This window comes from Panicum virgatum, chromosome 3K (genome assembly GCF_016808335.1).
Source record: "Panicum virgatum strain AP13 chromosome 3K, P.virgatum_v5, whole genome shotgun sequence".
NCBI lineage: Eukaryota > Viridiplantae > Streptophyta > Magnoliopsida > Poales > Poaceae > Panicum > Panicum virgatum.
In genome coordinates this window covers 48,913,716-48,931,162 of record NC_053138.1, presented here as the reverse complement: position 1 = coordinate 48,931,162, position 17,447 = coordinate 48,913,716, and the positions used below count along the sequence as shown (strand labels likewise).

The window sequence follows — 17,447 nt, the reverse complement described above, 5'->3', positions numbered from 1 at the left end:
TTTATGACCATAGTTGTCTAGATTGAGAACTAGATAACTATATCAGATGAGTTTTATGGTGATAAAACTGTCATCACATCTCATAAAACTCCATCCTTCTTTTTTTGCCATATCAGCAAAATTTATGATATTTAATATCATAAAACCCTCCATGAATCCACATTGAGACTGGCCTTAGTACTCTTATTTGGATGAGTTATTGATAAAGTTTCACACTTTTGGATATTAACACCCGAATTCAAACACCCTTAGGCCAATCTCAGTGGAAGTGTTATATGAGTGTCATGTACATTAAATTTATTAACATGTACCAATAGTATGAGGAGAAAGGAGTGTCATGAGACGTAAGAAGAGTGTCATCACCATGACACTGCACTAGCACAGTTCTCAAGTTTTCAGCCTTGTCGAAGTTCTCAAGTTTCTAGTCTCGTCCATGACACTCCCACTAAAACTGACATCACCGTGACAAAGTATAGCCGGTCATCCCCTTCCACGCTTAACTTCCACCTCCGCCACATCTGATCCTATCCTCCCTCCTTGTGCGTTGTGCCACCGTTTACTGCTATCAAGCTGTATTTAAAGTCGATCTCTTGAAGGTGCATGAAGTGATTTGAAAATGCAAGCAGCAACTGATCACCCAGTAGAAATAAAGCCCAAGTCCTGGACGATGTCGACGCCATCGTTGCTACTGCCACCAGTGCTGCTGCTTGCAGCGACAGTAGCCATGGCGGAGAGCGTCATCAACGTGAAGCCGGGGTGCCAGGAGAGCTGTGGAGGCGTGGCCATACCGTACCCATTCGGCATCGGCCCCGGCTGCTTCCGGCCGGGCTTCGAGATCAACTGCGTCAGCACGGGCATCGCCAGCATGCCGGTGCTGGCTGGGGCGACCAGCAGCGGCCAGGACGACGCAGTCGAGGTGCTGGAACTGTTCGTGGCGCCGCGGCCGGAGGCCCGGGTGCGGTTGCCGGTGGCGTGGCAGTGCTTCGACGCCAACGGAACCCTCACCGGCGACTCTTCCGGCGACTTCAACTTCAACCGGGAGGGCGTGTACCGCATCTCCAACACCAGCAACGAGCTCTACGTCCTGGGCTGCAACTCCTTGATCTACACCAGAGGCGGGGAAGGCGGCCGCTTCCCGTACGCCTACTACGCCGGGTGCACCACCTACGCCAATTCCTCGACAGACCCACAGGTATGGTAATGGGTCATGGTTTTAGTGATTTTTTTACAGTCTAATAAAATCTTTAAATTTTTTAACTTAAAAATATATAAAATTAGAGTTCAGTTCTTTTAAAGTCCGGTTCTTAAATTTTCTAATTCAAAATTTTGAGCTCTTTATCACCTCTACCCACACAAATAGAGATGGTAAAGATTCTACAAATTTGACCAAAAAAATTTAAGGATCGGTCCAAAAAGAGGTGAGCTCATATTCTATATATATGTTCTTGAGTTAACAATAATCAAAAGATCAAATTGAATTATGAATGCGGTACAAGAGTCATGATTCATTACCATCACCTGCAGGACGGTGTTTGTGCCGGCATCGGCTGCTGCCACGTCGACATCCCGCCTGGCCTCACCGACAACCTCATGCACATGTTCTCCGATAGAGGGACCTGGTCGCACGCCAACCAGAGCTTCTGCCCCTGCGACTACGCCTTCATCGTGGAGAAGGGCCTGTACACCTTCCGGGCGTCCCACCTTAGGAGCATGCCGCGGATCACCCAGACCATGCCGCTGGTGCTGGACTGGGCCATCCGCGACAACGGCTCGGCATCCATGTCCTGCGCCGCCGAGGCGAAGAAGACGACCAGCTATGCCTGCGTCAGCAACCACAGCAAGTGCGTCGACTCGACCAATGGCCCGGGGTACATCTGCAACTGCACACAAGGCTACGGGGGTAACCCCTACGTCATCGGTGGATGCACCAGTAACTTTCTTACTACTCTTATTATTTTAGTGCAATACTTAAACTGAGGGTTGTGGATAAATTAATACCTATGTCATCAGAGTAGGTATTAATTTATCCACAACCCACAAATCCACAATTTAAGTATTATTATGCTTTCATGAAAGCGAGAAGGAAAATCAAATACACCGAGGTCGAGTAAATAAACAAATCAAAGCTCGAAAAGGATATATCAAACTACTGATGAAGTTTAGTGACCAAGGACATTTTTAACAGTCCTGGGACAGTACTAAATTTTGTAGCAACTATCAATTTACAATAAGGTATGAGAGTTGACACTAGCTAACGCTCCACTTTGCAAGAAGATACCCTGACACTACTAGCCTCTCACCACCATAAAAATGTTCTTTGAAATTGCCCCTCCGAACACGTCGATGCCCTCTAGAGTCAATGTCCAGAAAGAGGGAAGATTACATTAAAAAGAGGCCATTGAGTGTCCCACTTCGCCTGCCTTGAACAAGTGGACATATATGTAAAAATAAGGAGTGGTGGATAGTATAGAAGTATCAATCATAATGGTGGGCACAAAACTTCTCATATTATTGTAGATCTAGGCGTGAACCGAGACACCAAACATTTTAGTTATGTGTGAAGTCAACATATATAGTATCATAGTAAAAGTCTATTGATTGATCCTAATTGCTACTATTAAATTTTCACTATGCAGATATAGATGAATGTGCATTTCCAGAAAAGTTTCCCTGTCATGGCGTTTGCAAGGACACCGTGGGATTTTATGAGTGCCGGTGCCCTTGGGGTTACGAGAGTACTGGCGATCCAAAGGAAAATCAATGCAACCCAAAACTTTCACGATCGGCTAAGATTGCCATAGGTAAATATGACCAACTATCAACTGTGTCGCAAAAATATCACTGAAAGCTTGTTTTGATACCAGTACTATTTACATCACTACTACATAAAACTTAATGTTGATCCTTAATTTTTAATATTTATTTAATTATAATATGGTGAAAGTGTTGTTGGATTGATACCAAAATAAAAGTATATTAAGGCCATCACACACATATAATTGTTTGCGCCATGACTAGCGTAGATACCGAAGTAGACGTATCAGGTGCCAAGCTCATTGTGGATGATGGCACTACCATAATCATTGTCCTTGCATCCTTCTTGTCATAATCATCATCACCATTTGTTAGTCCAGTTTTAATGGAGGTTTCATAGAGAGTTTTTTAGCATTAAATTTTATGTCACGTCTGTTGGCGCCTGTCTAGGGCCAACACACAATCACGCATGGTCGCGCGGCGCGAGGAGGAGCTCGATGCAGCGCCTCCTACGTAGGGCGGTTAGACCGGTTAGAGGGACCGGTCAGACCGGTCGCTGGGGTGAGACGGAGAGATCCGACGAACACTAGCCCGGGAGGGACCCCGTCAGGGCAGGCGCACGTAGGGTTGTTCTAGGATCGGCAGGCCACCTAGAACACCTTCAGACGTCGTGGAGATGAAGGAAGAACAGAGGATAATGGGGTTAGAAAAGCTAGGGTTGAGAGATAAAAGTAAAGGCAATAAAATAGTAGATTTGTTTTGTGTTTTGATCGATTGGATGCCTCAATCGGCCGTGACCTTTTATATTTATAGGGTGGGTGGACTTGCCCCGCAAGAAATCCTATTACAAGATCTAAATCTACGATAATCTCTAGTTGTACTCGGACTCTGCTTGGACCGGTCAAACCCACCGGTCAGACCGGTTGGTCGTGTCAGACTAGCTACACATGCGTCGACCGGTCAGACCACCTGCATATACCGGTAAAACCGGTCCTTGCCAATTTTGGTCGTCAACATATGCCCCCCTGTTCTTTGGCAAAGCTTGCGTGCCAAAGAACACTCTTCTGGACCAAAATTATCTAAGGACGATGATTACTAATGCATCGGACATTTTTTGTGCTAAGGGCGATAAAAATTATCGGCCATGTCTTGCTTTTCTTCAAGTTGATGAAATAATTTGCTTTGGCCTCCAAACCTTCTTCATGGCTATTGGCTTTGTTGGCTGGGCCTCCACTTGTTGCTCCATCTTCTCTTGATTGCGCAAATGTTACAATCTTCTCTTTTGAGTGTGAGATAAACCTGAGGGACACCACCTCGGCTCTAGGTCCTTTGAATCTTTTTTCACGTTCTTCTCACCCTCCTTGCTGCAATTAAGGTCTTTTTCGACCAGATTATTGTTAATCGGTCTTTGTGGAAAACAATTTGGATACATAGAAGGATATTGAATATAATATGGTTGCATATACATTCTACTATAATCCAAAGGTGTATAATAACAAGGATATGACCAGAACCATGGAGCAATCGGCCCGGAATTTGGCGTAACAACACAATTACCTTGACGTATGCAAGAATCTGATTGCTCACTAAATGTTGACGTCGATTTAGTACCTTTAGCTTCATCTGGACGTTCCTTCTGCTTCTGGATAGCTCCCTCCTTCTCATATTTGGCCAGGAGCTCTTTAAAGCTCGGCCTTGTTCTAAATTTGGCCATGGAGGAATTTCCAGAATCACTGGAAGCACCGGTCAGACCGGTCTGGACACCGGTCAGACCGCCCTGGGGACCGGTCAGACCGCTCGACATACCGGTCTGACCGGTCAGATTGCTGCCGGTCTTCTTTTCTTTGCGTTGCCCCCGAGTGTTGATGTCTTTGTTGAAGCTCGAGGAGTCTTGCTCTACAGCACCTTTCTCTCATGTCTTTCTTCTCCAATGACCATATTTTTCCCTTTAGTTTATTCGGCTTGGCTTGGCCGAATTAAAACCTTGGGATTCTTCAATTCAAGCACATGTGCATGCATTGGAAAATGATTCTGGTCAACTTGCATTGCAGATATAACTAATCGTCCTTCATTTATGGCCGATTGTATTTGTCTACGAAAAACATTGCAATCATTGGTAGCATGAGAAAAAGTATTATGTAATTTACAATAAACTCGCCTTTTCAACTCATCTACCGGCGGAATTGTGTGAGAGAACTTAATCTTTCCAAGTCTTGCTAACTCATCAAAGATTCTATCACACTTTGACACATCAAAAGTATACTTAACCTCATCATGCCGATTTTTAGAAATCGGCTTTAAAGAAGCGCAAATACTTGGTTTATCATTGGGCGACCACACAAATTCAGCAGCATAAACATCTTTAGACTCATCGTCCGAAGAATCTGAATGATACTCAAGAGCATGAGTATTTGGACGATGATGTCTATGACCTTCTTGCAACTCTTTACTTCGGTTTTCTGCAGCCAAAGCTCTTTGATGCACTTGATGAACTGCAAAAAAGTCATTGCCCTCTAGTTTTTATTTAATGTGAAATCCCAAGCCATTGAAAGCTAAATCCACTAGATCTTTCTCAGCAAGATTCACATAAAAGCATCGATTTTTTGTATCGCGGAATCTTCTAATATAATCATTAACAGATTCATTGCGCATTTGCTTAACCGATGTTAAATGAGACAATTTAAGCTCATAACTTCCGGAAAAGAAGTGATCGTGAAACTTTTGCTCTAATTCTACCCATGAAGTAATGGAGTTAGAAGCAAAAGAACTAAAGCAAAAGAACTAAACCAAGAGAAAGCTGTTCCAGTTAAAGATAATGAAAACAAACAAACTTTTAATTCGTTTATAGAACTAGCTTCTCCTAATTGCGCAAGATATTGGCTAACATGCTCGAAAGTGCTTTTCCTATTATCTCCATTAAATTTCACAAATTCAGGCAATCTAAAACCAGCAGGATATGTAACCCTATCAAAAGACATAGGATACGGCTTTTGGTAAGACAAAGTTTTGCCTTTAATCTCTACCCCAAGGCTTTCTTTGATCATCTTAGCCAAATCATTCTTACATTCAGTATGAAATTTCTCAAGATTAATTGATGAATTTGGCTGTGTGGAGGTAGATACAGTCTGCTGGTTTGATGTTGCATGACCGGGGGAACCGGTCTGATCGATCGATACGACTGGTCTGACCGGTGGAGGTGAACCGGTCTGACCGGTTTGTTGGGTCGGTCTGACCGGTTGCTGCCTGTTTTGCCATCGCTGCATGTATCGGTCAAACATCTCATCTGTGTTAGGACCGAATTGTGGCATAGTACCTCTGGGGGGCACTGGTGGCATGTTATAAGTATGAGTCGAATATGGTGGCGCAGAATTTTCTAACTCATATGTTCGGCGGAAGCTAGCCGAACCATGAACGCTTGTAAGCGGATCAGAATATGTTTGCTGAGCCACCAACGCATTTGTTGGCGTTACTGTTTGACCACTGAAATAATTCCATACAACGGTTGACTCGTCGGTAAAGTTACCAATGGTTGGGAGACAGGGATGTCAGTACATTCAACAGTAGAAACAGGCAACGTGTCATCAATTACTGGTTGTTTACCGGCTAATACCATCATCTTTTCAGTAATTAGATCAACTAATCGCACATCTCGCTCAGCGAACAAATTTTTGACTTGCTCCATGGTAACACCACTAGATGTTTCACTTACAGGGGGTGTTACCTCAGATGCATCTGCAGAAGTGGAGGTGGAGCCGATCTCCTTGATCTTGGTGACCTTGCCACGTCGATCAACCTTGTTGCTTGCAAGTGCCGCTTTCAGATCTTCTTCATAGCGCTTCTTCTTGCGCTTCTCCAGCAATTGGCGAATATCTTCAGGAAGATGCTCCTCAGTTGTCGGGATGATGTTCTCCGTTGGCGGTTGATCCCATCTTCTTGAGGTAGATTAGATCAGTTTTTGTTAACCAAGTTCTTTCTTCCCCAGCGGAATCGCCAAAATATGTTGGCGCCTATCTAGGGCCAACACACGATCGCGCACGGTCGCGCGGCGCGAGGAGGAGCTCGATGCAGTGCCTCCTGCATAGGGCGGTTAGACCGGTCAGAGGGACCGGTCAGACCGGTCGCCGGGGTGAGACGGGGAGATCCGACGAACACTAGCCTGGGAGGGACCCCGTTAGGGCAGGTGCACGTAGAGTTGTTCTAGGATAGGCAGGCCACCTAGAACGTCTTCAGACGTCGTGGAGACGAAGGAAGAACAGAGGATAATGGGGTTGGAAAAGCTAGGGTTGAGAGATAAAAGTAAAGGCAATGAAATAGTAGATTTGTTTTGTGTTTTGATCGATTGGATGCCTCAATCGACCGTGACCTTTTATATTTATAGGGTGGGTGGACTTGCCCCGCAAGAAATCCTATTACAAGATCTAAATCTATGATAATCTCTAGTTGTACTCGGACTCTGCTTGGACCGGTCAAACCGGTCAGACCCACCGGTCAGACCGGTTGGTCGTGCCAGACCAGCTGCACACGCGTCAACCGGTCAGACCGCCTGCATATACCGGTTAGACCGGCCCTTGCCAATTTTGGTCGTCAATAACGTCATCAATTTTGCTGATATATCGAGGAGAGAGAGTGAGGGAATTTCATAGGATGAGAGAGGAATCAACCTCATGAAACTCAGTTAGCATATTTATCTGGTTTTCAGTCTAGGTAAATATGCTATAAAACTGTGCACATAGACTAGATAAATGTGCTAGCTGGGCAGACCTCTTCACAGAGCCTGGGCAGCATGCTGGACGCGCCCATGCTTGGGTTGTCATTTGTGGTCAGACTCATGCCTGCGTGAGCACTTCTTCCATCCCTTTTGCATTTCCTCCTGTTCATTTATTTTTCTCATTGTCTTCTTCCTCAATACTCGCCGACTCTTCTTTCATGTTAGGATGGAAGCATATCGATTTCCCATGAAAACGGAATCAGATATTTTGGATATCCATCTTCCCGTTTCCAAGCATTTTGGGTTCGCCCGGAAACAGATATGGATATATATTTCAGATATCTATCTTTTCGTTTCTATCCCTCCATGGCAGCCCATACTTTGCAAGTTAAAAGTCATCATCGTCTTCTTCCTCCACCTCCTCCACTCAGAGATGAAGTTATTGATGTGAAAATCCCACCGTAGGGGGACTCTCACGCTCCATGTACGCTAGGGTCGAGAACCACAACAAATGATGCCTTCTATGACAAATATATATAGGTTTATCTCTTGTCATAGAAGCCTCGTCATCCAAGACCTTCTGTGACAATTTTTGTGACAAATTGTGATTTGTGATAATTTTTGTGACAGTTACAATTGTCATATATCGCAATTTGTCACGAAAATAGCTTGTAATTGTCACAGAAGGTCTTTAATGGAGAGGCTTCTATGACAAGAGATTTTTCATAGAAGGCCTCATCTCTTGTAGTAAGACCTGCTTTGCTTTGACAGACTGAACCCAATCGGCGCACGTATGGTGTGCTAGGCGTGCCAGTCAATTTAACCTACAATTGACAAGGAAGGTGGATGTTAAATTCTAGCCAATAACGATGGGCACGCACGGATCGGCCATCGCACAACCGATTCGTGAGAATACAGGCCACGCTCATAGCGACTCAACCTGCATGCAACACCTAGATCAAATTCTGATCAGCTATGGTCAAATCTGACACAATAAGAGGCGATAGCAAATAGATTTAAGCTGGATAACTATGATATAAACTTAAAACAAACTAGATTAAAGGGCAACCTAGCAAAATCTAAGCATACATCGATAACTTGGTGGTAAAAGCAACAATAGGCTAGACTAACATATCAAATTGATCTAACAGATCGCCGACTTTTACCGATAACAACAAGCTAGACTAACAGATCAAATTAATCTAACAACAATGATTGTCATCTTCCTCAATACTCGTTGACTCTTCTTTCATGTTAGCATGGAAGCGTATTGATTTAACATGGGAGCGGAATCAGATATTTTGAATATCCATCTTCCCGTTTCCAAGCGTTTCGGATTCGCACAGAAACGGATATGGATATATATTTTAGATATCTATCTTCCCGTTTCCATTCCTCCACGGCAGCCCATACTTTGCAAGTTAAAAGTCATCATTATCTTCTTCCCCTCCACCTCCTTCGGTCGCTGCGGATGTGTAATAGTTATTTCACTTTTCAAATTACCGTGTAGGTTCCTACGAAAAAGGGGTTCCTACGGGCGAATAAATGGCGAGCTTTAGACCAAGCGCTATCCCTTAGACTAGGGGAAGGGGAATATGTACGCATGATCTGACTCCATATCGACTTCCTATCCCCTTCCTCATCAACCAAAAACTCTTGAGGGCAGCTCCAGTGTGGTTGAAAATCATCTAGTGAGTTTCCAAAACTGAATTGTGCATACTGAAAGTCGACAGTTTGTGTTAGAAGTTGAAACACTACTACAAAAATGATTTATAGGAACGCCTCAATTTTTTAGGGGCGTATCAAAATATCACTCGTTCCTACAAATAGGGCGTAGCATATGAGCCGCCCCTGAAAATCGATTTATAGGGGCGGTTCACCCCCTCAGCCGCCCCTACAAACGGGCACCATTTTCTGAGGCGGGTTTGGGGAGGGGGGTGTAACCCGCCTCTAAAAGTGGACTTTGTAGGGGGCGGTTCATCCCCCTACCCGTCCCTAAAAATATCTACAAATATTTGGGCAACTTCTTCCTCCTCCCGACCTGGATACTCCAGGTATACGACTGGATGTCCAAACATAGGTTCGGAGTATCCGGGTATTTTCTATGAATTAAATCAATTTTTAGAATAAATTGAAAAATCCTTTATAGGGGTGGGTGGGCCCCACCTGCCCCTACAAACTTTTTTTTAGGGGCGGTTGATACCCCCACCCGCCACTACAAATGATTTTCCAACTTCTTGTAAAAATTCATTTAAGTCGAGAAAAATAACAAAACACATAAAAAAGTGAAATTTTGCCATAGGCCTATTTTGATATGTAGAAGAAGAAGAAAAAATATCAAAAGTACATTTCAGAGCATTTAATGATTATGAGTGTGGAAATAAAGCACAAAGTAGGTCTTGAGTTTTATGAGAGAGTAAAGTGAGTGAGTTATACATTATGCTTTCACACTTTTAATCATTACATACGTTCAAATATATATTTGATATTATTTTAAATTTCTACATGTCATAATAGACTTATGGTAAAAATTTCACCTTTTTGGATATGTTTTGCTATATGTTTTTATTTAAACAAAATTTCTGAATTATATACACTGAAATTTCATTTAAACAATGTCTAGAGTATCCAGGCTTACATCCTGAGTATCCGGGTATGCGATCGGATGTCCGAACACATTCCCAGAGTATTCGGGCATGCGATCGGATGTCCGAACATATGTCAGGAGTATTCGGACATGCACGCGCACATGAATGGAGCATCGGAGCGGCGGAGCAGCGGCCCAGGGCTTGACAGCGGTGCGAGCTTGTAGTGGCGGCACGCGGAGTAGTGGCCCATGGCTGTGAGCCTTGACGACGGCGCGCGCAGCGGCGGTGCCCGCAACGATGGCGCGCGGAGCAGCGGTCCATGGCCATGGGCCTTGACGGCGTCGCGTGGAGCGGCGGTGCTTGGAGGTGCGGCCCGGGACCGTGGGCTCGACGGCGCCGCGCGGAGCATCGGATGCGGCAGCAGCACCTGACAGTGGCTCGTGGAGCAACGGCCTCACGGGACCGGGTGGCATGTGCCCACGTCGTCCTCTCCGTCATCGTTGTTGACGCCTACCAACGTCACCACTGGAAAGCAGCGATGGTGTCCGCAGACGTCAATGGGGTGGCTGGTATTTCATGGGCCACAAATAAATCCGCAAGCGCACGGAGTACCGCCATAGCGTTTTACCCGAGAGTAACCCGAGGTGTCATTTATATTTCCGCAGGGAAGGCGGCGGTGTGTAGAATTTAATTAAGTTAGGGGAAACCGCTATGGATTAAAGTCAATTATCCTAGCAGGGGGATAATATTCATGATAAAGGGTGTAGTGAACACACAAACATAACTAGATAACTCTGTTTAGGATATAGGAGAGGTGAAAGCAAGATCAAAGGTATCTAGAGTCAAAATCTATCGTACTCTTATGAGCAAGCTGGAATGAGTCATTCATACACATAGAAAAGCCTACGAACATGGACTAGGGAGACCGCATCCAGATGAACAGGAGAAGCCTGAACACCAGACGGCTTTATGTACCTCCTACCCCTCTATCCGAACGTGGAAGATTACTAGGGCTCGAACAGGGCTGTCACCACCTGCCGGCTACCTCTACAAACCGTGGGATAGAGTTGCATTCAAACATGGTTATCAACCCAGGCACCATGCCTGCGCTAACAAGCACCACTCTAGCCTTGCGCAAGGACACCCTTGTCTATCTGGGGTCTTAGTTCTAGAGCGCCCAATTAAGAAAGATGAAACAAAGCCATGATACAAGAACAAGTCTACGCATATGAATCACACAAGGAAATCATAACTCACAAGAAGGATCACATACACAACCATGAGCATATGAATCAAAGTACTGAATAAATAAATAGACTCTAGTACAAACTCAGAACATTACATAAAGAGAAAGTAAAAGACATACCGGACTCTCCATGAAGACTCTAAGACCTCGAACTACGACTCGAACCCGAACTCCTCTAATCCTAAGACCTCTACAAGTGAAGATAAACTACATCTTGAGAGAGTAGCTTGTGGGGATGAGGGAGATCTTCCATTTCGTCCATCTCTTCCATGTCTTGAAATGGAGCCCCTCCCCTCGTATATATAGAGGGGAGCTACCCTCTCCTCGGCCGGGAATTACTGATGAAACCTCTTGAACCGACCTTGCCATCCAACGAGGAGCTGCCACGTCAAAGCCTGAAGGCGGTGGGGCCCATGGGCTGGTTGGCCGACCAGGGTGGCCGGCCGACCACTCTACTGGGCCCACCGACCTTCCCTTTTTTCGGTTGGGCTGCTCTCTGGGTCCACTTGTCAATGGTTGATGTTTGGGCCTCTGTTATGTTGGATTTCTTCTCTGGTGGGCCCTCCAATCCATGTTGTGTATGTGTGGCGGCGTTTGATTGGACGGCGTCTTGCTCCTTAGTTAAAAAGGGTATGATTGCCCTTCATTTCCGGCTAAATCCTGCACTCATAGAAATCTAGAGAGACATGTGGAATTCGGTGATTTATTAGTGATATGAGTATAAGAAATGCAAGTTCATCCATTTATTATGGCTATATTGACGCTCAGAAATGGTCTGTAGTGAGCGTCAACAGTCATCTTTGCTTTGCTGCTGCTAGAACACCACGACGCGAAGCAGCAGCGGCATGGGGCGCTGCGGCGCCATGGTCGATTTTTTTATTTTTTTCGATTTGTAGGGGTGGGTCCCTAAAAACCTATTTGTAGGGGGCGGGTCATGCCCTCACCTGCCCCTAAAAATCTATTTTTTGGGGCGAGAGAGGGTATGACCCGCACTTAGAAATTTATTTCTAGGGACGAGTGAGGGCATGACCCACCCTTAGAAATGAATTTTCAGCAACACACATCTATTTTTAGCTGCAAAAATAAAGCAGGGGCGGGTGAAACTCTTTTTTTAGTAGTTAAACCCGGTTCGACGCGAAAGGGCATGTAGCCTAGTGATTATAAGAGCCTCGGTAGCACCTGAGGTCTTGGGTTCGAGTCCCTATGAGAATGAATATTCTGGGATTTAACGGCATTGTGCATTAAGTGGTAGGCGACATTTCGGTTGACAGCGAGGCGCCTGGTTTTCATGGCACTGGAAACTGGAGTTAGGGCGCTGAAGAACTACAGAAAATTATGCAGGTTTAATCACCAACAAAGCATGCTGGCGCAAGCGTGCATGATGATATTAAAAACATCGTGGATAAGGTTTCAAAGACTGCTTCTGGAAATGTTTACATATTTTATTTTTATTGTATCTAAGTTATTCGGGTCTAACTCAAGCCACAACACTTCTTTTGGAGATAGCAGAGTCAGATGGAAAAATATCAAATAGGATTGTCAGCGGGCAGTAATTTGTGTACTATAATTTGCTAAAAATTGAATGAGGTTTGCGATAAAAATAGAATAATTGAATGTATTGTTAGTTTGACATACAACCTTTGCTTTTTTTTCCTCACCCTATCCTACCCAAAGTGCCCATGATATGATGTTCTACGTGTCCTGTGTTTCCAAAGCTTACTTGAATTTGCCACAAATGAAGTTGATGATCAAGTCTATCTCAAAATAGGCGGGCCCCCTTTCACAAAAAAAAGCAAATAGCCAGTCCCCATCAACCATCCATGCTTTTTGTCCACAAGTAAATACTACTACAAAAATCTTAACCGAGGCCGTAAAAAACTATAAAACGAGGCGGGCAACCCCAACCAACCGCCTCGGAGCCAAGGTCATGATAAACGACCTATTTTCTGAGGCGGTTTTGTTGCCCGCCTAGGTAAATGAAATAAAGAAAATAAAAAAATAAGCTCGCTGATCCCATCATAGGCCTGCCGAGCCCATCCCGCTGCCACCCCCGGATTCCGCTCCCACGCCGCCGGATGCTGCCGCCACCGCCGTGCCTTGCGGCTCCAGCCGGCCTTGCTGTGCCGCGGACCCGCGCACCTCGCGCCGTCCCGGCCTCGAGCCGCCGAGACGAGCGCCGCCGCCGGATCTGAGAGAGAGAGAGAGAGAGAGAGAGAGAGGGAGTGGGGCCGGCGCGGCGGAGGAGCACGAGGGAGAGGGGCTGGCACGGCAGAGCTCGAGGGAGAGGTCCGGTCCACGCCGCCGGATCTTGCCCCGCTGCCTCAGCCTCGGCCGCGCCACCAACCGCCAGATGTGGGCCCACGCTGCTGCCTCGGCCTCGCCCACGCGTCGTTCCTGCGTTGGCCAGGCCGCCGACCGCCGAATCTGGCCCCACGCCGCTGCCTCGGCCTCGTCGTGCGCCGTCCCCACCTCGTTCGGGCCCGAGCCGCCGTTCGCGTGCCACCGCACCGCCCTCCGCGCGCGTGGAGGACGGTGGAGGGAGAATCTGGAGGGGAGGGTGGGGTGGGGAGCCGTGCCGCCGTTTGGGTTCTTGGGCAAGGATGGCGCAGGCGAAGGGGCGTGATAGCAGTGATGACAGTGTGTGGTAGGGATAAATGGGAGGGGAGGGAGAAAGAGATTGAGATGAAGTCCCAAATCTTAACGTGTGTGTGTGTGTGGAACTTGGTAATGAGCCTTTTGGGCCTTAGTATTTTTCGAGGCGGGCTTTATAGGGTGCCCGCCTTGGTTAATAAATTAACCGAGGCATTTACGTTAGAACAACCATCTCGGTTAATCGATATTAACCGAGATGAGCATTTAAAAAAATAACCGCCTCGGTTAATCAATTTTGCAAGACGGTTTTCTATAACCGCCTTGGTTAATAAAAAGTGAGGCTGGCCATTAACCGAGACAGTTATTTTTTCTGCCCGCCTCCGAGGGCTTTTTTAAAGGTCACGGTTAATGTTTTTTTGTAGTGAAATCAATTTGTTTGAAACAACATATATCTTTGCCTCTGATTACTTATCAAAGCAATAATCACAGCTGTTCTGCATATATGTTGTCCACAGGTGTCATCGTGGGTACATTCGGCTTAATTGTTGTTCTACTTTTAACATGGTTGATGTTCAAGCATATAGAGCTGAAAGCAAAAAATAGAGAGTTGGAAGAAATTGAGAGAAAGAATGGAGGTGAAAGACTTCGGAACATGAAAAGTCTAAAGATTTTCACAGAGCAGGAAATACAAAAAATAACTGACAACAATTCAAAGTATCTCGGAAAAGGAAGCTTTGGCAAAGTCTACAAAGGGACCCTTCCAGACACAACCAAGGTAGCAGTTAAAGCCTCCATTGAGGTAACTGAACATACACTAGATAATTTTGTCAAGGAAGTGGAAATCCAATCAAACATGATTCACATGAACATTCTCAAGCTCCTGGGTTGCTGCTTGGAGGTAAATGTTCCATTGCTGGTTTATGAGTATGCTGCCAATGGGAGCCTTGAAGATATTCTCTATGGTAAACATGGCCAACCACTCCAGCCTCTAAAACTAAATTCACGTTTGGACATTGCAATTAGGTCTGCCGAAGGTCTAGCATATATGCATTCATACATACAGCCGACCATACAGCATGGTGATGTCAAACCAGGCAACATACTCCTAGATAGCAAGCTCGTGCCAAAAATCTCGGACTTTGGGTTATCCAAGTTTCTTACAACGGGCAAACAATATGCCACAGTTGTGGTAGGGTGCTTGGGCTACATGGATCCAGTGTTCAAGCATACAGGGCGTCTAACTGAAAAGAGCGATGTGTACAGCTTTGGTGTTGTTCTCTTGGAATTAATTTGCAGAAAGCGCATCACATATGGTGAAAACGGTCTCATCATGGAGTTTAAAAGAGCTTTTGATGAAGAAAAGAGTGGAAGGGCGATGTTTGACAATGAGATCGCGAAAGAAGAAGATATTCCCGTCCTCGATGAAATTGGCACACTAGCAATTAAGTGCTTAAAAGAAAGATGTGAAGAGAGACCACATATGGCTAGCGTAGCAAGACAACTAGCGACGTTGAAAGAAACTTGGGAACAAAGGTTCTTGTCGATGTGAAGCCATTCAATCCTAGTTAAATATCCCCATCAATCATTTGTCTTGCCTATTGCATAATCTGTGTTATGTATATTTGGAGTGAAGATATATCTATAACGTTATTGCCGCTTAAGCTAGGGCATGTGTAAGATTGTTGCTGTGTTCTAAATAAATAATATTTGATTCACAATTCCTTACCGTGTCCATTCCCACAATACAGTGCTGAAACACCACCTATTTTGTGTATTGTAATTTGTAAATACCAGGTGTCGGTGTTAAAGAAAAGTCAGGTGTTGCTGAAGATGTCACCGATGTTATTGTAGCTTGTGAGTATTTTCGACATCGGCCATGTTTAGTTCTCAAAAAAATTTCTACAGTATCTGTCACGGCGAATCTTTGAACACATATATGGAGTATTCAATATAGTTGAAAAAATAACTAATTACATAGTATAACTGTTTCATACGAGATGAATCTTTTAAACCTAATTAGTCCATGATTGGACATTAATTGTCAAATAACAACGAAATAGCTACATCAGTACCAAAACTCAAACTTTTTTCACGAACTAAACACAGCCATATATGTATATCATTTCACTCTACCATTCTTGCTGATGTGGCGGACACAAATTACCAATTTATTATTCATTTGTGAGATTGCTGCGGACCTTTAATGATTGTATTAATTCCTAGAGTTATGGTTTTCCTTTCTTTTTTGTTGGCAATATCATGACAGCACAGTTGATAAGTTGCCAATCATCTCTTTCCACTTTACACAGATTGTACTGGATCAAGCTAGCATTTGGTCCCATGGGCACCTTATAGACATACTGCCGTGCTAGCACAAAAGGAACAGGTCCACACCCCGTCACTGCATAGTTCACTTCCTTTCTCTCTTCATTTGAAATGGCCACATAGGTTTCTAAGGGAAAATTGCATTAACTACTAGAGAACCGGCACTGCTAGAAAATGGAAATCCTAAACGTTACTCTTGTATAATTTTGTTTTTGCCGGTCAATCGATATTTTTTTTGTCAATCGAAGTATCATCAATCGACTTTTGCCTGCAAATATTTGCTTTTGGGCTATTTTTATGCAGCCATAAGGGCGAGTAGTGAATTCCACCGGTGGCCAGGCTCAAGGCAGGCAGCCCAAGCAAGGATCGACCCCACGGTCAGAGCTCAAGTCCGCACGCAGCGCCACAACGGCATGACCTGCAGCGTAGGCCATTTCGCTCTCCCAGTTGGCGAATCGCAACAAACTCTAGCACCAACATGAGTGGTTCGTGGATTTATTCTAGCCTCCCAAGGCTGTACATATACAATCGGACTGCAAAAAATGAGAAAACCGATAATCACATTTATTGGTGGTGACTGGTTTGTCAAACATTTTCGGTAATTTTAAATCTCCGCCCATCCTCTTCCTTCCAGTGCATATGTCTTCTCGTTCCTATGCATTGCTATATCTTATTTTTCTTGTTAGTATATTTTAAGATAATCTAGATTATTTTATATATAATTTGGTATTTCTTTTCTAAATTTTGTCCGAAAGAAAAACGGTAAATCCGATAAATTTCCATGAAATTCAATAAACGCTTCATCGGCAACATCCTTTTTTTTTCCCTTGCTGGTAAAGTCTATCGCCATCTCCATCTTTGGCCCCTTCTCCATAGCCGTCGTCAAGGGCCCCACCGTCCGAGCTCCGCCGCGACAGGCTGACCGGCCACGATCAAGTCCTCAGCGTCGTGCCACAGGTGCAGCGGGCTCGAGTTCCACATCCCGATCCCGACCATCATGTCGCGGTGTAGGCATCGTGCTCCCCCTGCTCCCTGCTGCCAGATCTGTGACTGCAAAATCACACACAGCGACAACGAGAACATGTGAACAAATCCGTTTGTGGTGCACAAGAATGCTGGGAGGTGCTTGTGGCTGTTCCACCTCCTCTACCGCCTCCACAAGTAAGGGTTCTCCACGGGCTGCGCGTGAGGTCCGTGCGGGGGCCTCTCTATACAAATTTGTGGAAGCATTGAA

The 17,447-nt window shown here is 45.1% G+C and overlaps 1 protein-coding gene across 2 annotated transcripts; it reads left to right on the top strand.

Annotated features, from left to right (window-relative positions):
• The first annotated feature begins 427 nt into the window (after window positions 1-427).
• Window positions 428-15,715, top strand: LOC120699433 (wall-associated receptor kinase 2-like). 2 transcript variants are annotated; one of them, XR_005685424.1, is made up of 5 exons: window positions 428-1,192; window positions 1,525-1,930; window positions 2,637-2,801; window positions 6,466-6,692; window positions 14,404-14,540. XR_005685424.1 is itself a non-coding variant. In XM_039983430.1 (4 exons), exons 1-4 carry the CDS (start codon window positions 617-619, stop codon window positions 15,435-15,437), a joined length of 2,181 nt encoding a protein of 726 aa, XP_039839364.1. In that variant the 5' UTR covers window positions 446-616; the 3' UTR covers window positions 15,438-15,715. The 2 variants fall into 2 exon arrangements, 1 of the variants encoding a protein (XP_039839364.1); XM_039983430.1 differs by lacking the exon at window positions 6,466-6,692 and having other exon boundaries at window positions 446-1,192; window positions 14,404-15,715.
• The last annotated feature ends 1,732 nt before the right edge of the window (window positions 15,716-17,447 follow it).